Source organism: Podarcis vaucheri (genome assembly GCF_965113315.1).
Source record: "Podarcis vaucheri genome assembly, chromosome: 5".
In the NCBI taxonomy this organism is placed as follows: Eukaryota; Metazoa; Chordata; class Lepidosauria; order Squamata; family Lacertidae; genus Podarcis; species Podarcis vaucheri.
This window is the reverse complement of record NC_138763.1, coordinates 95,702,958-95,725,514: the sequence shown is the minus strand read 5'-3', so window position 1 is coordinate 95,725,514 and position 22,557 is coordinate 95,702,958. Positions and strand designations below refer to the sequence as shown.

Sequence of the window (22,557 nt, the reverse complement as noted above, 5' to 3'; positions counted from 1 at the left end):
GTTGCTGAATTTGAAAGTCTGAAGTCCACCCCTGTGGCTTTTGGCAGCCGTTTTGAAGGACTGAAATGTTGCATAGGTTATAGCAGGAATACTATTGCAGATAAGGGTGTTTTGGTTTTGTGTTGGGTTGCCATACGACTGGAATTTTCCCAACGTAGCTGGTATTTGTTAACAGTGTCTGGGTACAAATTGCCAAAATGTCCGGGGGGAAACATGTATGGCAGCCCATATCGGAAGTGCAGATTTTGGTGAATTTTCACTGCTCAGTTTTGACCCTCAGTTCCCAGCTCAGCTTCCCCCACCAAACCAAACAATCTCGCATCTATCCCACATTCAACAGCTTCCCTCCATATTAAGTACCCGGAACGACTTAGCTGAGAGCTGTTTCCCATAGGAAGTCTAAAGCACTCCCTTAGAATCCCTATAAGGAATGTGGTTTGATGAGCGTGATCAAAAGGAGCTTCCCCCCCTGAGCCAAATTGTCGTTTCTTGGGGGTCGAGGGGAAGGCAATTTCCACCAGGACTACCGTGTGGAAAGATTAAACCCTCTCCCTGCCCTCTAGCCCCCCGATTTCCCTCCTCGCAGCTGCTATTTTTAAGAACATCAATGTAACTTTGCAACATGTGTGTCCCACAGGGGAGCTGGTTCAGAGCAACGGTCATGAAGATCAAATGCTTCTTCTTACTCCTTCTGTATGTCCAGCCAAGTCTTTGAGCTTAACAGTCCTTGTTCCTTAAAAAACAACGTGCACACACACACACCCCTCCTTACCTTTTTCTTCAGATTCTAAAATTTCTTGGAGCACCAAGAATGAGGTGGATTGTCGAGGCGGCTCTGCCGAATCTTGGTTCTCCTGCAGCATCTTGTAGACCTCAGAGTCTCTGTCAATCACTAAGTTACCTCCGGCAGGCTGGTTAAGTTGTTCCAAGCTGAGGAAAAATTAAAGGAAACACCTTTAGTGAATGAAGTGCTGGGAGATCTGTTAACAGCATTTTTGTTGTTGTTATTTTAAGGTAAGAGAAAACTTAAGACACAGAGCGAAACAACTAGAGACGGAAAGTGTCTTTGCACAAACAAGCGGCAGTGAGATTAAATCGACAAGTGAATGCAGGAAAAGCCAGTCATTGCCTCCTAGCAGTAGTTTCTTGGTATTTCCCCTTTTAAAACTACTTTTTTGCACCATTCTTATGTTACTTCCCCCCCATTATTGGTGCTTCCAGAATATAATGTGTGATGCCTACCACTTGGGCTGCGGGGTCCAGGTTTACTGGTCTCTCTGGGTCCAAACTAAATTGGATGAATTAGAATATCTCCAGAATTTTTAATACTTTTATTTTAACAAGAGAGAGACCATTAGGTCCAGTCGTGACCGACTCTGGGGTTGCGGTGCTCATCTCACTTTACTGGCCGAGGGAGCCGGAGTACAGCTTCCGGGTCATGTGGCCAGCATGACTAAGCCGCTTCTGGCGAACCAGAACAGTGCACGGAAACGCCATTTACCTTCCCGCCGAAGTGGTACCTGTTTATCTACTTGTACTTTTGACATGCTTTCGAACTGCTAGGTTGGCAGGAGCAGGGACTGAGCAACGGGAGCTCACCCCGTTGCGGGGATTCGAACCGCCGACCTTCTGATCGGCAAGTCCTAGGCTCTGTGATTTAACCCACAGCGCCACCCACGTCCGACAAGAGGGTTATCGATAGGCTTAAATTCCCCCTCTTGGCTGCATGGGAGAAAGCTACACACTCTGCATAAGACAGGTGGCGTTTGCTAATCAGATTTTCCCAGGCAGCCCTTGCTACTCACCCCAGGCAAGCAGGCAATTTACAAAACAAAAGACTGGCTTAAGCTGCACAACTGCAGACAAGCACAACATAATGAACATGAATAAGTGTGCATAACTGGCTGCCCCACACACTGGATCCACAAGACTCGCTGTTTATGAGAGACACAGACAAGAGGAACAATAAGAGCTGATTCATGCATATCACTTGACTGGGCTGTGGCTGAACGTGTAACAGGCTTCATGTAGAAACATCTCCGCTTCAGGCAATACGAGAGCAATAGGGTTTGACCTGTGATGACTCGCTTCATGTTCATCGAGTGATGAACTACATTTGAACCAGGTCTATGAGGCAATTCAGACATTCCATTTTGCCTTGCAAAGATCTCTGTCTCCTTCCAGAAGGCACAAAGAAGGATCCTTTATTTTCCTGTTCGGATGACTTTTCACCATTAGGCATAGGAGCCAGAAATAATGCACATTATTTCCAGCGCATTACACGAATATCAACCGGGCCTAAGGTGGGGGTGCTGTTTAAGTTAAAAATATAACCATTTCATCCAAGATAAAACACGGAAAAGACAAGCTATTGCTTTAAAACATACACAAACCCCAATATGTTAAATCTGAAGAGGTTCAATCACATTTTGCTTTAACTTGCATAGTGTACCTTCAAAACTTAATCCAGTGCTCCAATGATGACCTACCACCAATTCCTTCTCCTCAGAACTATCATTAGCAATCACTAATTGCAGTCTCTAAAAGCAACTCCTAACTAATTGCTGAAGATAACAACATGAACAATGTGCAAAAGCACGGAAATTAAACCTCAAGAGAATTTTCCGGGTCAAAACTAGACATATGTTTGGGCTGTAGAGTGAATTTTTTACTATCAAGAGGCACATGAGTGATAATTATAGACTTGCAAGCTTGCATGGGACTCCCTGCATTGCAGAATCTCACCTAAAGCATCCATGACAGAGAAAAACATCTTTCTTTCTCTCCCACACCACAATACCTTCATGTTCAACAGGTTGCAATATTTTTCTCCCAGCTCATCTTGCTTTCAAACTGAGCTGAGGAAAGGCACCTGATTCTACAAACTGTAGATCAAGGCTATTCTGTTTCCTGCTGGTTGAACTCCACATTTAAATGGGAGCTTTTCTGAAATTTCTTAGTCCGTTAGAAAACAAGGTTTCTACAACATTTGGAATAGCTAAAGCTTTTCTACCATCTCTCTATTCCATTATTGCTTCTTTAAAGGCCCAGTTGTCTCTTAAAGGTAAAGGGACCACTGACCGTTAGCTCTAGTCGTGGCCGACTCTGGGGTTGCGGCGCTCATCTCACTTTACTTGCCGAGGGAGCTGGCGTACAGATTCCGGGTCATGACTAAGCCGCTTCTGGCGAACCAGAGCAGTGCACAGAAACGCCGTTTACCTTCCCGCCTATTTATCTACTTGCACTTTGATGTGCTTTCGAACTGCTAGGTTGGCAGGAGCAGGGACCGAGCAATGGGAGCTCACGCCATTGTGGGGATTCGAACCGCCGACCTTCTGATCGGCAAGCCCTAGGCTCTGTGGTTTAACCTACAGCGCCACCCGCGTCCCGGTTGTCTCTTACAATGCCTTATTTCTAACACTAAGTGGAACTGGCCTGTTTGTAGCTAATGGGCATGCACAAAAAGCATTTAGAGTGGTCACAACTTGCCAGCAATGGTGTTCAAAATCCAACACATTCCGTGGAACAGATCCTTCCTGCTTGTGTGAATAAAGCCTGTTTGACCAACCTGAACCATGCACGACAGGAGAAGAAAAACGAGCAATTGGGAAAAGCTACTGAGACAGGCTTCATGCGTCAAGGGCCAATTCCAAGGTAACGTTGTCGTCCTCACCAAAGTATTTCCCACAAGCCCATACACAGGTAATTTGCATGCTCAAATTTCTCCCTGATCCAGACCTTGCTCTCTCCTTTTCTTATCCTACTATGCTTTAGGTTCAAGAACAAGAAACCACGTTTGCGTGTTGAAAGGCTCCCCATACTGAGGGTGGTATTGTTTTTGCTTGCTACCATGTTGTGTATTTTTGTGTTTTTCTATTGTACGTCACCCTGTGATCCTCGGATGAAGGGCCGTATAGGAATTTAATAAATACCATGATCTTGTGATGGAGATGTACTGAAGTTCTCACCCTGGGCCAGCAGTGGGATACTGTAGATAGTTATGCGAATAAGGGATCGAAAGTGACGTTCAGTGATTGGATAGTTTTAGAAAATTGTTACAGTTACGTTGTACTGGAGCTCTATATAAGCAGGCTGACTGAACCCTTCAGTTCAGATCTGTTCTGACCTGTGAATAAACAAGAGCTGTTTGGAGAATCACTGCGGCGTCTGCTATGTCTACCCACTATTTAACAGAGGGATAAGGTGATCCTCAATGAACAGGGGTGTAAAGGATTAACACCCCCCCCCCCAAAAAAAAAGAATATTAGAGAAGCATGCCCAAATCCAGCATATTTACACCACAGTGAGCCCCCTCCACTGACTGGAAGCTCCAAAACGTTACTTCAGAAGCAACCCCAAATCTCAGCTTGAGGAGATACATCCATCACAAGAATGTAGAGATTTTTTATTTTTTTTGCAACAATCAACCGCGTTGAGTGAGCGATGGATGCACACGAAAGGATGAGGAAAGTGAATGGGCACAGGGACAATAATTCAACGGCATGTGAGGCAGGCAAATTTACCTGGGGAAGGTAGGGCTAACGTAAGAGATCTGCCCCTGCAAAGAATCCAGGATGTTTTTCTGTGAATAGAGCTGTAAAGGAGAGTTAAACTGTACGTGCCGCACTTTGAGTCCCGGCACATCCACTTCCACAGGGCTGCTGGGGCAGATCTGAGCAACTTCCTTGAGCTGATTGGGACCCACTCGGATTTGGCTGGGGATGGACGAGGTACTGTGCCTTCTTCGCAAAGGGGAGGAGGAAGAGGCCTGGAGTGGGTTATAGACCGATGCAAAAGGAGCCTTGAACCCGCCAACAGGTGACAAAGGACTGGTCACAAAAGGAGGGTGTTAAAAAGGATGGGGTACGTTCGGGATGATAATTGGCCACGGAGGTGGGGAAGAAAGGACATAAATTAATTACAGCATCAACCGCAACCCTAAACCAGCTTCGTTTAGACCAGGGTTTCCCAAACCTGGGTCTCCAGCTCTCTTGGGACTGTAACGCCCATGATCCCTAGCTAGCAGGACCAGTGGTCAGGGATGGTGGGAATTGTAGTCCAAAATCAGCTGGAGACCCAAGTTTGGAAAAGACGGCTTAGACCAGGCTTCCTCAAACTCGGCCCTCCAGATGTTTTGAGACTACAATTCCCATCATCCCTTGCTAGCTAGGGATCATGGGAGTTGTAGGCCAAAACATCTGGAGGGCCGAGTTTAAGGAAGCCTGGTTTAGACAGTTCCACACAGCCAAGGAGCCAGCACAATATCAACACAGAACAACTTGGGACTCATCGAGACTTCTGTTTGTGCCGCGATTTCTAAACAAAGGCCCGAGCGTGTTTTCTGCTTTTTCCCAGGAAAACTTGCTGTTTGGCACTGAATTGGAACAAACATTCTGCAGCAAACCCGACTGATATTTGTTCCGATTCCGGGGAAAGTGGCAGAACAAAACAAAAACCCTACTGGAAATCCTGAACCTTTACTGTAGAAATCACAGCACAAATGGAAGTCAGGGTGAGCCCTTCATTTGAATGACTGTGGATTGATGCACCAATGTTAAGTTTTACAGACATTTATGTATGCGCTAACAGACAGGGAGAGGGCACTCACTTCATCCATTAGGAATTTGCGAGGCAAAGAGGAGTCAAGATGGCTGGCAAAGCAGAATATACTCATGTTGGAAGGAAGGGACGAGGGATCTACCTGATTTCAACTTGCTCCACAGGGATTCCTTCTCCGAGATCATCTGGATGAGTTACCACACTGATAAGACTTGGGCTATTTGGATCTCATAAAACACTAGGGGAAAATAATTTCGAGGTCAGGGTGTGAGGCCCTTAAGGAATGGTCAGGAACAGACACAATATTCTACTGGTGGATTACAGTGGTACCTCGGTTTTCAAACATAATAATAATAATTTTTTAATAATAATTTTTATTACGTTTTCCATTTTAACAATCAAATCAGATCACATTAAATATTCCAAATTATACAAATACATAAAGTCCAAATATTTTGCCAAATTATAAATTTTTGTTGGGGCTTCCCATACTTCAAGTTCAGTGGGGTCCAATCATCTTATGTTTCTACTGCCTTAAGTAATAATTTATTATTTATACTCCACCCATCTGGCTGGGTTTCCCCAGCCACTCTGGGCGACTTCCAACAGAATACTAAAATACAATAACCTATTAAGCATTAAAAGCTTCCCTAAACAGGGCTGCCTTCAGATGTCTTCTAAAAGTCTGGTAGTTGTTGCTCTCGTTGACATCTGGTGGGAGGGTGTTCCACAGGGCAGGTGCCACTACTGAGAAGGCCCTCTGCCTGGTTCCCTGTAACTTGGCTTCTCGCAGTGAGGGAACCGGCAGAAGGCCCTCGGCGCTGGACCACCGTTCCAGAAGACCATTCAACTTCCGAGACATTCGAAAACCGAAGCATTTACTTCCGGAAAGCTCAATACGGAAGCGCCATGGCACGTCCAACCTCCAAAAAGCATTCGAAAAACCAAAGCAGTTCCTTCCGGGTTTTCAGCGTTCGAAAACCGAAACATTCGATTTCCGAGATGTTAAAAAAACAAGGTACCACTGTAATTAAAATGTAGGGACCCGCTTCATGAGGGATGGGTAGATGAAGGCAGGAATTGCTGCCAGAATAATGCAAATATCTGCACTCAAAAAAAAAGAAGTCCTAATCTTAGTCAAGACAGGGGGCATTTTGTTCCACTTCAGGAAGCAAAATATCTTGGGCCAGCAATGGTGAAGTGTACAGGAACCACAATGACGTAAAACCTCTCCTGTGGAAGGGTATATCTAGCAATTCAAAGCATAAGAAGAGCTCATTCTAGTCCAGGACACAGTGGCCAACAAGATATCTCTCGCCTCCTATGGACCACAACTGGTGCCCAGAAGCATTTATGCCTCCAGCAGAAATGTCACTTCTAATTTGCATTTTCTCCTACTAAGGTACACTTCTGTTTGCTGCAAAGCTCTCAGAGGTTGGAAAAGGAAGCAATCTGTTTGATACCTTTAAGGAATCTTGAAGATTTAAACATCTAAGAAAAGTTTCTCAGCCCTTCAACCCACCCAACCCAAAAAAAGATGTTACTTTCAAGACCACAAAACCTTCCGCTGAAAAGAGAAGTCTTTCCTTGTGCTCCCTCTGCCAGACCGTCCCATTTCGCTGGGAAGATCACAAAAAGCCACAATTATTCACGTAATAGAAACGACGAGCACCTGAGCGAGTGGGGAGGCAATTTTAAAGGCTCGTACGTCATACTGAAAGCGCGCTGAAACGGCACAGGCAGCTGGGGAATCAAAGAACAGAAAGGTCATTAGTTTTTCTTTGTCGTGTTGGAAGAACTGGTGTTCTCAGGCACACGCCAGCCGAGTGGCCAACCTGAAAGAAAAGAAGTCTTGAGGTGCGTCACAGCATGAATACACTCACTCCGTGCATCTACAGTAGAGACCGGGGCTTCCCTTGTGTGGTGGTGGTGGTGCTGTCGAGCGCAAAACTGGGGAGCCACTTACTTTTTGCTGGGCTCCTGGTCGCCCTGAGCGGACTTGGACTCCACCGCGTCGTTGAAGGTCTGTATGTTTTCCGAGGAGTACAGGCCCGCTGGGCTATTGTACTGGGCAGTGATGACCTTGGGTGCAGTGCTGGAAGCAGCGGTGGCGGCAGTGAAGGGCATAGCGCTTCGGTTATGTGCACTTCCTATGTGCCTTATATCCTGCATGCAAGGGAGCAGAGGGAACAATCAGATGCGCTGGGCGTGCGGGTGATAAGCAGCAGTCCCTCGGCTGTGCAAGGAATTGGCGAAAAACAAGGTCCGTCTGCAAAGGGGGGTGGAATATATTTGGATACGGGGTGGACATTAGTGTAGGGATGATCGCAGAGTGGGGAGTGGGGTCCGGAGGGAGCACACTCCCCACCCACAGGCAGCCTCAGTCTGCCTGCACGCGTGACCTTCGGGTGTGGGGCACCCCCCCACACACACACACAAACAAAGCCACGGCTGTCTGAACATCGTTGCCTCTGTCTAACCTTTTGCGGTCTCAGTAGTCTGCGGTGTCCTGTCTGTGACCTTTGTCTCTGAGACCTTTTGTCGCCTTCGTCATACACTGTGCAAGGGGAAAATGACGTGGTGGAAACAGGTGCCAAAATAGCTTTGTACCACCCCACAATCTCGGGACCGGAAGATGTGTAAAGGTCACAGCCCAAAATGTATCTGCCTGGTTTGCATATTTGTCTCAATAAAAGGAGGCTCCACTGGGCTGGTCAGCAGCTTGCATGCAACTCACTTGTGCACAGCTCACCTGCATTATCAACTCCTGCCTCATGTCCATCACTTCACATTAGCTACCTTAAACTAAGGTTGTAGTTGCCAAAACAGAAGGTCTAGATTTATGGCAAGATGGCTGTAAAATTCTTCTACAAGAAGGAGGGCAACTATGTAAGTCTGGAGGGGAGAATCATTCTCGACCAGAGCTTCCAGGGGCTACATTTGAACAGAGGGTGAGGCCATTTAGCAGATCCGAGGATGTGGCTCTTAATTTTGTAGGAGTCTACAGACACACACTGACCTCACCACCCTTCATTCTGGGAAGCAAGAGGCATTGTCAAAGACCAAGGACATGTCTCTGCCCGGCAAAAAAAGGCTTGAGAAGGCTGCAGAGTAGTGCTTGCAGTGTTAGAAACTCAAGATATATAAGCTAGTAACTGAATGGATCCTTAAACGAAGCTGTGGGTTAAACCAGAGCCTAGGACTTGCCGATCAGAAGGTCGGCGGTTCGAATCCCCGCGACGGGGTGAGCTCCCGTTGCTCGGTCCCTGCTCCTGCCAACCTAGCAGTTCGAAAGCATGTCAAAGTGCAAGTAGATTAATAGGTACCAATCTGGCGGGAAGGTAAACGGCGTTTCCGTGCGCTGCTCTGGTTCGCCAGAAGCTGCTTAGTCATGCTGGCCACATGACCCGGAAGCTGTACGCCGGCTCCCTTGTCGCGGGGATTCGAACCACCGACCTTCTGATCGGCAAGTCCTAGGCTCTGTGGTTTAACCCACAGCGCCACCCGCATCCCTATCTGTTGCTGTACCCGAGTGCAAATCTGGTTTTCCCAACACCTGTAGCAACTGGTCCGACCTCAACATAGTCCCAAATATTCGCACCTCATTTTTTTTTAAAAAAAGGGAGACACAGAGATAAGAGATTGAAGGGGGAAAAAGGAAAATTAAAGGAGGCCATGGCAGTGTCTCAATTTTGTCTTCCAAAACGCATCTGGTTGTGAATTTTTTAGATGCTCTGAAATCTGAGTGAAAAGGTTAAACCCAACTTCTTCATGGGTGGGGAGGGGAAACCTTCCTGATTAGCTTTCCAGCTTCCCTTTCTGTGTTTACAAAGCGTTTACATCGATGCAAAAGACAAAACGATTCAGGAACAATGACGAATATGAAGCCAGATGAGGCCACCGGGCATTTCAGACAGGAAACTGCTATGCCGTTCACCTCTTGACTCAGAGGTCTTGGCGCGAGGTCTACTGCGGTCTTATCAAATGTCAAAGCACACACCCAGTTTCTACAGCCTTCCATTCCCCGGTTTCTATGGGAATAGCTAAACAAAACAGCCGCAATGACCTCATCCCCAGAGGATGTGACAGGGAGCGCTTTAAAGGAAAAAGCCTCAGGACAATCGGTGGCCTGTTTTAACGCAGCCATGACATCAGCCCACAAAGGAATGTATGGCTCTGGGGCAGGGCAAAGGTACGGAAAGGGACTCGCCGATTTACCCTGGGGCAAGCAGCTCAATTCTATTTTCTGGATTTCCTTTGATTAAGATGCAGGGCACACGCGCACAAAAAGGGGTATGTTCGCACGATCGCTTACTCCACCATCCAGCGCATTGAAGGCGCATTCACACACCGTTAGCCGCCACCCACAGCGATCTCGCAGTTTTGTTGACAAATCCTGCAGTTCAGTGCGTTTCTCCGCCACACTTCAATCCAACCAGAAAACTTTGTACTTAACTTTATACTTCAGTTCAAAGTGTGTTCAAAGCATAATACATTAAATAATTATTTGTCCAGCTTTCCTTAAAATATTACTGTGTTTAGAAATTCAGTCTGACTCTTAACTAAATATACTCGGCCTTTCATACTGCTGCTGAAACAATTGCAATTACTAAGTGAGAATCTAGTGACGTTAGATTCTTTTAGCTTTCTCGCATGTGTTTGAGTTTGCATCGCAGCCCTTTGGTACAGGCAAATCATCACAGATTAACGAAAAATGTATTCACATAATTGGTAAATGAAATTTGGTAAGCAATTATGATGAAATGAATCATGAAATATTGTCTTCCATTTTTTACCACTATTGTGTTTTAATATTCTGTTGGAAGCTGCCCAGAGTGGCTAGGGAAACCCAGCCAGATGGGCGGGGTATAAATAAATAATTATTATTATCACCATATTTTTCGCTCTATAGGACGCACCAGACCATAGGAGGGGGAGAACTGAGGGGGGGGAATTCTCCCCTTCTCTGCGTAGCACCCTTCCAGCGAAGCGGTAGGAGAAACGGAGCCCCTTCCATATCCGAAGGCTTGCAGATAGGCGTCTGAAGCCCCTGGAGCGCAGCAGGAGTTCCCGCTGCACTCCGGGTGCTTCAGGCGGCTATCCACAAGCCTTCGGAGCACAGCGGGAATTCCTGCTGCGCTCTGAAGGCTTGCGGATAGCTGCTTGAAGCCTCTGGAGTGCAGCGGGAGTTTCCGCTGCGCTCCGGGGGCTTCAGGCGGCTTCAGCAAAAGCAACGCGAAGCCTCCAGAGCGCGGGGGGAGCTCTCCCTCTGCGCTTTGGAGGCTTCGCATTGCTATCGCTGAAGCCAAGGAGCCGGCATTCGCTCCATAAGACGCACACACATTTCCTCTTAATTTTTGAAGGGGAAAAAGTGCGTCTTATAGAGCGAAAAATACGGTACTTAAGAATGGCACAGCCGTTCGAGGCGGGTGTCGCGCTCATGTGCAGAGGACAGCTTCATGCCTATGAGTTCCCGGTGGGGTGTTGCAGAGGTGGGGAAACCTAAAAAAAGAGGCCATGTCCCCCGGGTGCAGGTATCACACCCCCTTCTCCAATTGTGGCCCAGGGGGTTGGTCTCGAGAACCTTTCTGAACCCAAGGGCTTTGTTCCAATTACTGCATGCCAGTAGCAGATGAGGCCAAAAGGAAGTGGTTGTGTCTGACATTGAGAGAAGCCACCCAAACACCCAAATTTCACAGGCAATCATACATTCTCACGTGAATCTAAATTCCACGATTCTGCACTGCTCAGATGCAAAACTTCATCCTCCCCACAATCTCCTGCTGCCTGATATTTTATGCTACTGGTCATCGATAAAAATCTAGTGGAAAGAAACCTCAACTTAATTATGTATTGTGTGATGGATTACTTCCTAGTGCTGTATGTCCTGACAACTACTTTTCTAGAGGCTAAATTATGGAGCATGGCCCCATCTGGAAGGGCCTACTGTTTAGACTAGGCTTTCCATATTTCATGGAGTGAAAACCTGGACAGAAATGTTATTGAGCTTTTTAAGGCAAAGTTGTTGAGCTTTCTTGGGAGGGAAGGGGGGCAATGTTGTTGTGCAAATCACAAAAAATGAGGTTTTATAGCTTTTTCTCCCCCCCCCCCTTGAAATTGCCAAAAACACCACTTCCGATATGGGATTTTCCCATACATTAAAGGCTTTCCCGCCCAAACTCAATTCCCGATGGCCGAATCAAAAAACATCTACAGCCGTACCTTGCAAGTCGAATGGAATCCGTTCCAGAAATACGCTCGACTTCCAAAATGTTCAGAGACCAAAGCGTGGCTTCTGATTGGCTGCCGGAAGCTCCTGCAGCCAATCCGAAGCCGCGGCGGACATTCAGCTTCCGAAAATCATTCAAAAACTGGAACACCCACTTCCGGGTTTTGATTGTTCGGGAGCCAATTTTTTTGGGAGCGAAGACATTTGAGATCCAATGTATATGGATTCACGATACTCTTTCCTCCATCCTCCACAACTGACTTTTCTCCTCAGCCTATACTGGGCATGCATGTGTTATGCCAAACATGTGACACACAGTGTGCCTGTGCCTTTAGAATAAAACACAAGCAGGAGCTATGAGAGTGTCATTTATGCTGCGTCAACATGGTTCAATCCATACCTGCAGCAGGCATAGTCTGGCAGAAAAGAAACAGAGCCTCCTTCATGTTACTCACCTGTGGCTGGGATGCCAGGTTCATCTTGTATGGATTGGTTTTCCCTTCCTCGGTAACCAGCGGCGACCATATTTTTGATTCAGTTCTGCAAAGTAGAGCATCTGGTGGTTAAACACTAGAATTCTCAACATTTGTTACAGTATTTTGTAGTTTCAAGACGTTTATCTTGCTCCACGCAATTCCATAATTTGGAATTCCCCCACAGCAGCAAGAATATTATTGGCCCAAAAATGGAAGCAAGAAGAGTTATTGTTGATTGAAGAATGGAGGATGAAGTTAATGGACTACACAGAACTAGATAAACTAACAGGAAGGATTCGAAACCAGCGAGACCAGAAATTCACGGAAGACTGGAGTAAATTTACGGACTATTTGAAAAGTATTTGTGAAGAACAGATGACGTTTGTAGGGTTGCAAGAAGTTTTGTGAGGAGTATTATTAGAAGTATAATAATATAATATAATAAGAAGGGGAGGATGATTTGTTAAGAGATGTAAAGGCAATATAAAGTTAAGAAATGCATAAGAAGTGGTTAAAACGGTGGATCATCAGAGGTGCTGATGGAAGTCCAAAAATATTGTATAAGTGATAAGTTTTGTGGTACATTTTATAATTTATATGTTAAAATTAATAAAAAAAATATAAAAAATAAATAAATTTGGAATTCCCCCAAATCCAGGGTTTTGGGGATGTTTCTTTTGCTTCCGAACTTTTTTCAGGAGTAGGCACAGCATGCTGTACTTAGGCAAAGTCACAGCAGACATTCCGTGTGTCTGGGAAATGTCAAAGTCTCCAGAAATAAGTAAGATTCCTATTGAAGTGCTTTAGTCCACCATCTCCAAGGCTCACTCTAAGAGTGGGAAATTTAACTTAGCAAGACTTGCACCAGCAGTTTTGTGCAATCTAATTATTTATATGCCAGATTTCCTCAGGGAACTGCATTATTCCCTTAATAACAATCTTGCAAGGTAAATTAAGGGAAGAGGCAGTCACTGGTCCATTGGAGGATCATGGATGTGAATCTTTCCAATATTGCTCATTCTATCGAGGATCCAAGTACAGTGGTACCTCGGGTTAAGTACTTAATTCGTTCCGGAGGTCCATTCTTAACCTGAAACTGTTCTTAACCTGAAGCACCACTTTAGCTAATGGGGCCTCCCGCTGCCGCCGGAGCACGATTTCTGTTCTCATCCTGAAGCAAAGTTCTTAACCCGAGGTACTATTTCCGGGTTAGCGGAGTCTGTAACCTGAAGCGTATGTAACCTGAAGCGTATGTAACCCGAGGTACCACTGTATGCAAATATGTTTTTTGTTTCTCTACAAATAACTCTGAAGAGGGCCTTTTTGCTTGTTTGTTTATTACGTTTCCATCCCATCTTTCCTCCACGGAGCTCCAGGTGGTGTACGTCAGTGGTTCCCTGGCACCCTCAGGTGCCTTGAATGGTGGTCAGGGGTGCCGTGGGCAACACTGGCCTCTGTCCCTCCCCTTCCCTCCTCAGATGCCCTCTTGCGTCTCTGCCTCCCAAAGGCTTGCACAGCTGTTTGTTGCAGCAGCCCCAGCTATGAGCTCCCCAGGCGAATGGTGCCTCTGGGGCGGGACAGGGGGTGCTTCCCAGGCCCTTGAGGGGCAGTGTGAGGAGGCACCTCTCTTTGGGGCAGGGGGGGTGGCAGCTGCAGCTGCCCAGAGGACCCCAAGGAGGGGGGAGAGGAGGCTGGGGGGGGAGGAGGCTGAGGGAACCCTCCACAAGGGAGGGCATTCGAAAAGGGGTGAGGGGCTGCCAGCTCTGCAGGCAAGGGGTAGCACAACTGGGTTCCTGAACCCCACAGGGGTGCCACAGAAAGAATGTATAGTGGTACCCCGGGTTAAGAACTTAATTCATTCCAGAGGTCCGTTCTTAACCTGAAACTGTTCTTAACCTGAGGCACCACTTTAGCTCAGTGTTTCCCAACCTTTTTTGGGCAAAGGCACACTTGTTTCATGAAAAAAATCTCGAGGCACACCACCATTACAGCCCCGTGACGTCAGCGCGCAGCGTCACGCCGGGAGGGACATGAATTGCTAGCAAATTACATAATCACCTCCTTGAGGGCTGGCTCATCTTCTCCGAAGGCAGAACCCCATTAATTAACAGCACAGACTCACACCATAGCCAAGACAAGGGGGGAAAACCTCAGTCATGCACAGTCATGCACATGTGGGGGCTAAATGAGGACGAAGACCGGGCAGAGAGCAGGGTTCAAATCACCCCACCTGGCCAGGACAATCCCTGGGTGCTCCCTTGGGCCACTCGCCTGACCCACCTCGCAGGGCTGTTGTTGCGAGGATAACACGGGGAGAACCACGCGCGCCCCCGGGAGCTCCTTGGAGGAGAAAGCGGGCGATGAATGCAATGCACGAAATATATGAGAGGCGACCAGGTTTTGCAGGTGAGGTGCCCCCGCCAGCCTCCGCTTCCAACACCCAGCGCAACGACGCCAAAGTTTCCCCCCGGGCTCGGCTCGGGGAGCAGCGCTGCTCCCCCCGGCTCCCCTTCGCCCTCCTGGCTCTCTCTGCCACCCACTGGGGACCCCCCTCACCTGCGAAGTCCGGAGCGCCGGTGGAAGTTGCATGCATGCATGCAGGGCGCCGCGTTGCCATTGCATTGCACTGCACTCCATGCAACGCCTGCACGCATGCATTGCCTTGCACGCATGCATTGCCTTGCACGCCCGCCAAGGGGTCTCCCCGCGGTCCGATGTGTCCCCTCCGGCACGGATGCAGCATTGCAAAAATAAAAAACCCCCGACACAGCCCTACCTGGGGGGCAGCCTCCGCCGCTCCGCCTCCGCGGGGATCCCCGGGCTCCATCCTGCCGCCCGATCTCCGCGGGGGCGCAGGCAGGCTGCGCGGGGTCTGCGCGGAAGAGCCCCTGCCTGCCCGGCCACCGCCGCTGCGCTCATTCCATGGCCGGGAGAAGAGCGCTTCAAACAAAACGCCCGGCCCGCCAGGCTACGCTGGGAAACGTAGTTTGCGCACCCCGCGCGGGCGCGGAGCCCAAGGGCGAGGGGACTACGGATCCTGGCAGCCCCCGCGCCGGGGACGGAGGGCGAGAGGCCGGGTGCAGGGATGGAGGGACGGGTGGGCGAGCGAGTGAGTCAGTGGCAGCCACCAAGCCTTGGCCGAGAGCCAGGAAGGGCCTCCCCGGAGGAGGAGGAGGAGGAGGAGGGAGGCGCAGAGCGGGAGGGAGGGAGGGAACCCCAGGGGTCATCTAGTGACGGCGCCCCAATCGAAAATTTGACTTTTTTAAAAAAAAATCTTTCAAATTTTTTAATTTTTTCCACGGCACACCAGGCAACATCTCGCGGCACACTAGTGTGCCGCGGAACAGTGGTTGGGAAACACTGCTTTAGCTAATGGAGCCTCCTGCTACCGCCGCTATGCGATTTCTGTTCTCATCCTGAAGCAAAGTTCTTAATCTGAGGTAACATTTCTGGGTTAGCGGACTCTGTAACCTGAAGCGTCATGTAACCTGAAGCATGTGTAACCCGAGCTACCACTGTAGTTAGTCAAGGGAGCCATGGACCCAAAAAGGCTGAAAACCTCTGGTGTACATAATGTAGTTCTCCTCCTCCTCATTTAATCCCCACTACAACCCTATGAGGTGGGTTTGGCTGAGGGCAGTGACTGCCCCAAGGTTGCCCAGTGAGATTCATGGCTGAGCAGAAATCCAAACCCTGGTCTCCAGAGGTCCTAGTGAAGCTCTCTAACCCCAAATAAATAATAATAATAATAATAATAATAATAATAATAATAATAATAATATTTTATTTATATCCCGCCCTCCCCGGCCAGAGCTGGGCTCAGGGTGGCTAACACCAGTAAAATTACAATATATATATATTTTTAAAGACCAATTTAAAATACAGGTTAAAATACAATTTAAAATGCAGCCTCATTTTAATAGTAGCCCATAGATCAAAACCATAAGGGGAGGGAAACATAAGGGTCAGACTGAGTCCAAACCAAAGGCCAGGTGGAACAGCTCTGTCTTGCAGGCCCTGCGGAAAGATGTCAAGTCCCGCAGGGCCCTAGTCTCCTGGGACAGAGCATTCCACCAAGTCGGGGCCAGTACTGAAAAGGCCCTGGCCCTAGTTGAGACCAATCTAACCATCTTGCGACTTGGGACCTCCAAGGTGTTGTCATTTGTGGACTTTAAGGTCCTCCGCGGGGCATACCAGGAGAGGCAGTTGCGTAGATATGTGGGTCCTAGGCCACGTAGGGCTTTAAAGGTCAAAACCAGCACCTTAAACCTGACCCTGTACTCCACTGGGAGCCAGTGCAGCTGGTAAAGCACTGGATGAATGTGATCCCGTGGCAAGGACCCCGTAAGGAGCCTCGTTGCGGCATTCTGCACCCGCTGGAGTTTCTGGGTCAGCTTCAAGGGCAGCCCCGCGTAGAGCGAATTACAGTAGTCAAGCCTGGAGGTGACCGTCGCATGGACCACTGTGGCCACTACACCACACTGACTAATCTTATCCACTGTTAACAGCAGAATTCCTTCCTTAAGGGACATTATTCCCTCCATTGCAACTTTAAATTCACAGAGACATAAACCAAAGAATCATAAAATTGTGGAGTTGGACGGGACCCTATGGGTCATCTATCCCAACCCCCTGCAATTCAGGAATGAACCACTTCAGTTAAGATACTTTGGAGCACTTTCTGGCAAGAAGAATGCACCAAGTGGCATGCTACGCATTCCCTTATTCGGGAAAACATAAATAGTCCTCGCCTGGACTTGTCAGAAGTTTATTTTTAAAAAGGGAGCGGCCTGCCGACCACAATGAGCTTTGCAACCCTATTATCAGTAATTAGAAATGTTCTTTTGACCTCCTACGGAATAAGAGCGCCTGCCACATAAACGCCGAGGGGCATAATCTCAACTGCAGAGCTTCCTTTGAGGATGAAATTCATGCAAGTCAGAGATATTGACCCCTTTCTCCATGCTGTGCCCTGGTTAACGCTGACCAGGGAAAGAATAGGAAAAAGGTATACAGGCCTCGGTCCTGTATACCTGAAGGAGCGTCTCCACCCCCATCACTCAGCCCGGACACTGAGATCCAGCGCCAAGGGCCTTCTGGTGGTTCCCTCGCTGCGAGAAGTGAGGTTACAGGGAACCAGACAGAGGGCCTTCTCGGTAGTGGCGCCCACCCTGTGGAATACCCTCCCTTCAGATGTGAAGGAAATAAGCAGCTATCCTGTCTTTAAAAGACATCTGAAGGCAGCCCTGTCCAGGGAAGTTTTTAATATTTAATGCTGTACTGTTTTTAACACTTGATTGGGAGCCAGACTGGCTGGGGAAACATTTGATTGGGAGCCCCAGAGTGGCTGGGGAAACTCAGCCAGATGGGCGGGGTATAAATAATAAATTATTATTAATAATAATAATAATAATAATAATAATAATAATAATAATTCAGCGCCAGCCCACCAATGTCTTTTCGGGGAGCTGGGTCAATTGCCCCAACTCATGGCAAACTGAAACATTTTTGGCGTGCACTAACATTACAAAGCGGGGCATTCCACTGAGCGGGAGATTCCCAGGCTCTTGATCACGGCGATGGAATGAGCGAGGAATGAAGCAAGCTCTCACCTTCCATTTAAAGACCAGCATTCCAAATTTGCAAGCTAAACTTAGCTCCCTAAAATATAAAACAGCTGCCTTTCAAAAAAAAAGAAGAAGAACAAAACAGCTGCAGTTCCCAGTTACTTCGCTGGCGTTCGTGAGCACCCAATCCTTGCGAAAGTCAGGTGGCTGGCATGCGAACAAACTTAAATGCCAGAGGAATGTTTTAGCAGACAGTCTAGCACAATAGCTCTAACCACCCCACATTAAAAATCAGTTTTCTCGGCAGGGTCACTGGTGTCAGACACGTTTCTAGTAAATAAATAATAAATCCCTCGAGAACCTCTACTTTATCTCTTAAAGTAATTTTCCTACTGCTCATGAGGGTTGCACAGAAGTAAAAGCTTTTGGGAGATGCTTTCAGTGGCACCGAAAGTCAAAGTTTGAAGAGGGGAAAGTATTCCAGCTTCAGCTAATTGCCGTATAAATTTGAACCTGGCCAAGAATCCTGCAAGTTTGCCATCGAAACTATAACCTGCCAAGACAAAATTATTGTGACCTTTTTGCCCACCTGAGAAGATCAAGCTTGCTGCTCTTTATTTGACGGTTCCAAAAAAATAATCGGCTCTTGAAAATTAGATGAGGAGGCTTGGCGTCTCAGCAATTTCTTAATCCAGTCTTCTGAAGAAATAAGAGACTAGACCAATTCTGAGAGCCAGGTGTGGTGCAACTAACTTAGAATATCAGATAAAGCAAGGAACAACAGGTGTGTCATATTTCTAATTCACTAGGAGAAGAGGGAATTTCAGCTGATGCAGCGCTCACTAGCCAAAATTCCCTCTTCCACACAGTTGCTTAAGTTCACGGTCATCCTTTACATTTGGTCAACCTAATAAAGAGACGCATCCGGTTTCCTTGGTGGTTACAAAGCTATTTTTCTCTGAATGAGAAAGCCTCTGGCATTCGAATCAAGTCAGCCTTTATATTTAAGGAACACAATAACAGATGCAGAGTTGATGGGTTGTGTTGGTTGTTTTTTTTACAGAGGCTGGCATCCATGCAGACTTGTTCAGGGGATAAAAATGGAAAGGACGCCCTTGGCTCCGCTTTCCATCTGTACTAGAAGTTATCCAAACAAGGAAGCAAAATGTCGGATGTTTGCACTCTTACGGCTGCAAGAATAAGCTCCCTTTGTCCCCTGAGAGCAGCTGGGGCAAAATGCTTCGCTCGCTCAAAACAAAAAGTCCTCTATGACAAGAGAGTAGCCTGCCCTCTTTTAATACAGTTACCACGGAAGGAGTTTGGGGAGGAGGGGACCCAAGATTTGGGGATTCTGAGTTAAAGCAGTGCAGATAAGACGTCAGGCAGGCAGGGAAGGATGGGAGCTGGAGAGGGGGTCCACCAGGGTGGCGCTGTGGTCTAAACCAGTGAGCCTCTTGGTTGGCGGTTCGAATCCCCGCGACGGGGTGAGTCCCCACTGCTCTGTCCCAGCTCCTGCCAACCTCGCAGTTCGAAAGCACGCCAGTGCAAGTAGATAAATAGGTACCACTGCAATGGGAAGATAAGCAGTGTTTCCGTGCGCTCTGGCTTACGTCACGGTGTCCCGTTGCACCAGAAGCGGTTTAGTCCTGCTGGCCACATGACTTGGAAAGCTGTCTGTGGACAAACACTGGCTCCCTCGCCCTGAAAGCGAGATGAGTGCCACAGCCCCATCGCCGCCTTTGACTGGATTTAACCGTTCAGAGGTCTTTTAACTTTTTACCACCAGGGTGGCAGCCCCCCCCCCAACGGGTCGCTCTGCCACCTTCGGTGGGGCAGGGCTCCCTGTAGAAGCTGGAACCTGCACTGTTGTGCCCCCTCAGCACTTTGCGCCCAGGGCCATGGCACCAACTATCCCCACCACCACTGATATGATAGCCATGTTCAAATATATAAAAGGATGTCACATAGAGGAGGGAGAAAGGTTGTTTTCTGCTGCTCCAGAGAAGCGGACACGGAGCAATGGATCCAAACTACAAGAAAGAAGATTCCACCTAAACATTAGGAAGAACTTCCTGACAGTAAGAGCTGTTCAACAGTGGAATTTGCTGCCAAGGAGTGTGGTGGAGTCTCCTACTTTGGAGGTCTTTAAGCAGAGGCTTGACAACCATATGTCAGGAGTGCTCTGATGGTGTTTCCTGCTTGGCAGGGGGTTGGACTCGATGGCCCTTGTGGTCTCTTCCAACTCTATGATTCTATGATTCTATGCAATACAAGTTTCCAAAGTAACATGCTAGTTTCACCCTGTCAGTGAGCTGGGTGATGCTTTTGGTCCACATTGTGAATGTTGATTTGGGAAAGGTAGGGGCTGCGTTTCAACTGGTTTTTGGACATACTCCGCGACAGAACGGGGAATGTTGCTTGACTGCCTCAAGGTATTTCAACCTGCTTTCTCCTGTCAAGTTAGGGCAGGTTTTCTCAATCACAATAACTTTATTGTACTAGCCATTGGCCATGACAAATGTGAATAAAAAATAAATACACGTAAAGAGATTTTATCCATTCTGAAGGAAATCAGCCCTGAGTGCTCCCTGGAAGGACAGATCCTGAAGCTGAGGCTCCAATACTTTGGCCACCTCATGAGAAGAGAAGACTCCCTGAAAAAGACCCTGATGTTGGGAAAGATGGAGGGCACAAGGAGAAGGGGACGACAGAGGACGAAATGGTTGGACAGTGTTCTCGAAGCTACCAGCATGCGTTTGACCAAACTGCAGGGGGGGGGGCAGTGGAAGACAGGAGTGCCTGGCGTCCTCTGGTCCATGGGGTCATGAAGAGTCGGACACGACTAAACGACTAAACAACAACAAAGAGATTAAACAACCACGAATCATAGTATCCAGATCTCTGCATCTCCCAGTTCAATTCTATATTGTTCAGGGGCTTCTTTCTCATCTTTTTGGCCGCCAGAGCAAAAAGGGCAACTCTGCCAGTCACTGGAATGCTTACATTGCTAAGAAGTCATAGGAGCTACTCTGCCAGGGAGAGACATCATTCCTATATGGGCAGTAGGGTGGGAAATCTCCCCCTGGGTCCAATGTATAGGTCTGGGCGATATATCAATATATCACCCAGGACCAGTATGCAGATGGAGTTCTGAGAGAAAAGTCTGGTTAACACTACAATGCGGAAATTGAACGAAATACGGTGTATAATTTGAGGAGAAGCAAACAAGAGGGTTTTTCCCTTTTTTAGGGCAGGCCTTGTCTATAGCAAGGAGACATTCAACTAAACATACAGAGGAAAACTCCCGACAGCTACATAGCCAATCAAAGCATGTGTTACCTGAGAAGGATCAGGCCCCTCTGACTGGTTGCTAGGCAACACTTCAATCACCACCACCCTCTTGGTTGGCTGTCTGACAATAAAATTAACCTTTAGGTTACTAACTAAATGACCTTTGCTGCTATACTTCCACATTATGCTTTTTTATTTGTTGGAAGCCAGCTAGAGTGGCTGGGGCAACCCAGTCAGATGGGTGGGGTACAAATTATGATGATGATGATGATGATGATTAGGAGGAGGAGCAGTCCATGATGTCAGCTTCACACAGCGGTATATCGCTGGTGAAACCACCACCACTCCTGAGTCCCTCTGCTAGTGGCGTCTGCTAGATTTCCTTACCTCAGCTGAGCAGTTAAGGGAGCCCACATATACAGAGTCTGCCTTTATACGGCACCCTGTTGTCTCACCCGTCCAGGACGGCGGAGGGCATAGCTTGAAAACACAGCTCAGTAAAAGCAAATCTCAGTGAGGCCGGCTGGAGACTCGACAGGTAACTAGCTCTAAAATGGACCGTTTTTAGAAGGGGAGAGCATGTCAAGGCTTTGATCGCTGGGCAAGCTTTCTCAGCCTTGGGTCCCTAGGTGTTGCTGCACTACAACTCCCATCATCCCTAGTGAGAAGGGCTAGCCGTCAGGGATGATGGGAGTTGTAGTCTAGCAACACCTGGAGACCCAAGGTTGAGAAAGGCTGGATTTTGCGGGAAAGGCACTCTCTAAAGTTTAGCATCCGTTCTTCTGAAGAAGCCAGCTCTCTGAAATATCCCATACACAACATTCCAGTGCAAACGCACTTTGCCAATAGCCATCAATAATAATTAAACCTTCGAGAAGCAGCCCGTCCGTTTTAATGTCCATATATAGACAGACATGCATACGCAGCGTGCCAGACTAGGTTGAACGACACAGACGTTTCTCAGGGTCGAGGGAATTCTCAGGAAAATGACAGGGCTGGAGTGAGTCAAGAGAATTTGTGGCATTCCTGGAGTACATCCACCTCCCTCTATTTTTTTGAGTCGAGTTCCTTGTTTTGCTCTCCCTCTTTGAGCTAATTCAATAGACCCTTAGTCACAGGCTTTTGTTAATGTAGCACATTTTGGTCCCTGATTAAAATACTTCTCTCTCAAGAGCTGTCTGGCTGGTTGCTTCACTTCTTGGACAAGTTTTGTGACTTAAATTCGGCTTTTCTGGGCCGCTGGCGATTGAATGAAGAGGATATGCTGCCTGCTCCACTTCTTGGAAGTGATTCTGCAACAGTAAAACTAACTTTGACACAGAAATTCACGGTGTTTGTTCCAAAGCTTTGGGAGGGAAGACAGGAACAAGAGAAGCGTTGTGCAACTATTTACAACGACATTAAAAGAGTTCGCGCAAAAAAAAGTATCTGCAGT

At 47.7% G+C, this 22,557-nt stretch overlaps 1 protein-coding gene across 2 annotated transcripts in view; it reads right to left on the bottom strand.

Annotated features, from left to right (window-relative positions):
* The window catches only part of PDLIM1 (PDZ and LIM domain 1), a 38,310-nt gene that overhangs the window by 2,195 nt on the left and 13,558 nt on the right, over positions 1-22,557 (bottom strand). The window contains exons 3-6 of one of the 2 annotated variants that reach the window (XM_082223260.1): positions 12,244-12,328; positions 7,232-7,302; positions 4,524-4,829; positions 773-930 (exon numbers count right to left, since the gene is read on the bottom strand). In XM_082223260.1, coding sequence (XP_082079386.1) covers positions 773-930; positions 4,524-4,829; positions 7,232-7,302; positions 12,244-12,328 — 620 coding nt within the window. Of the gene's footprint in view, positions 1-772; positions 931-4,523; positions 4,830-7,231; positions 7,303-7,525; positions 7,726-12,243; positions 12,329-22,557 lie in introns of both variants that reach the window. The other variant, XM_082223261.1, reaches the window with a different exon arrangement.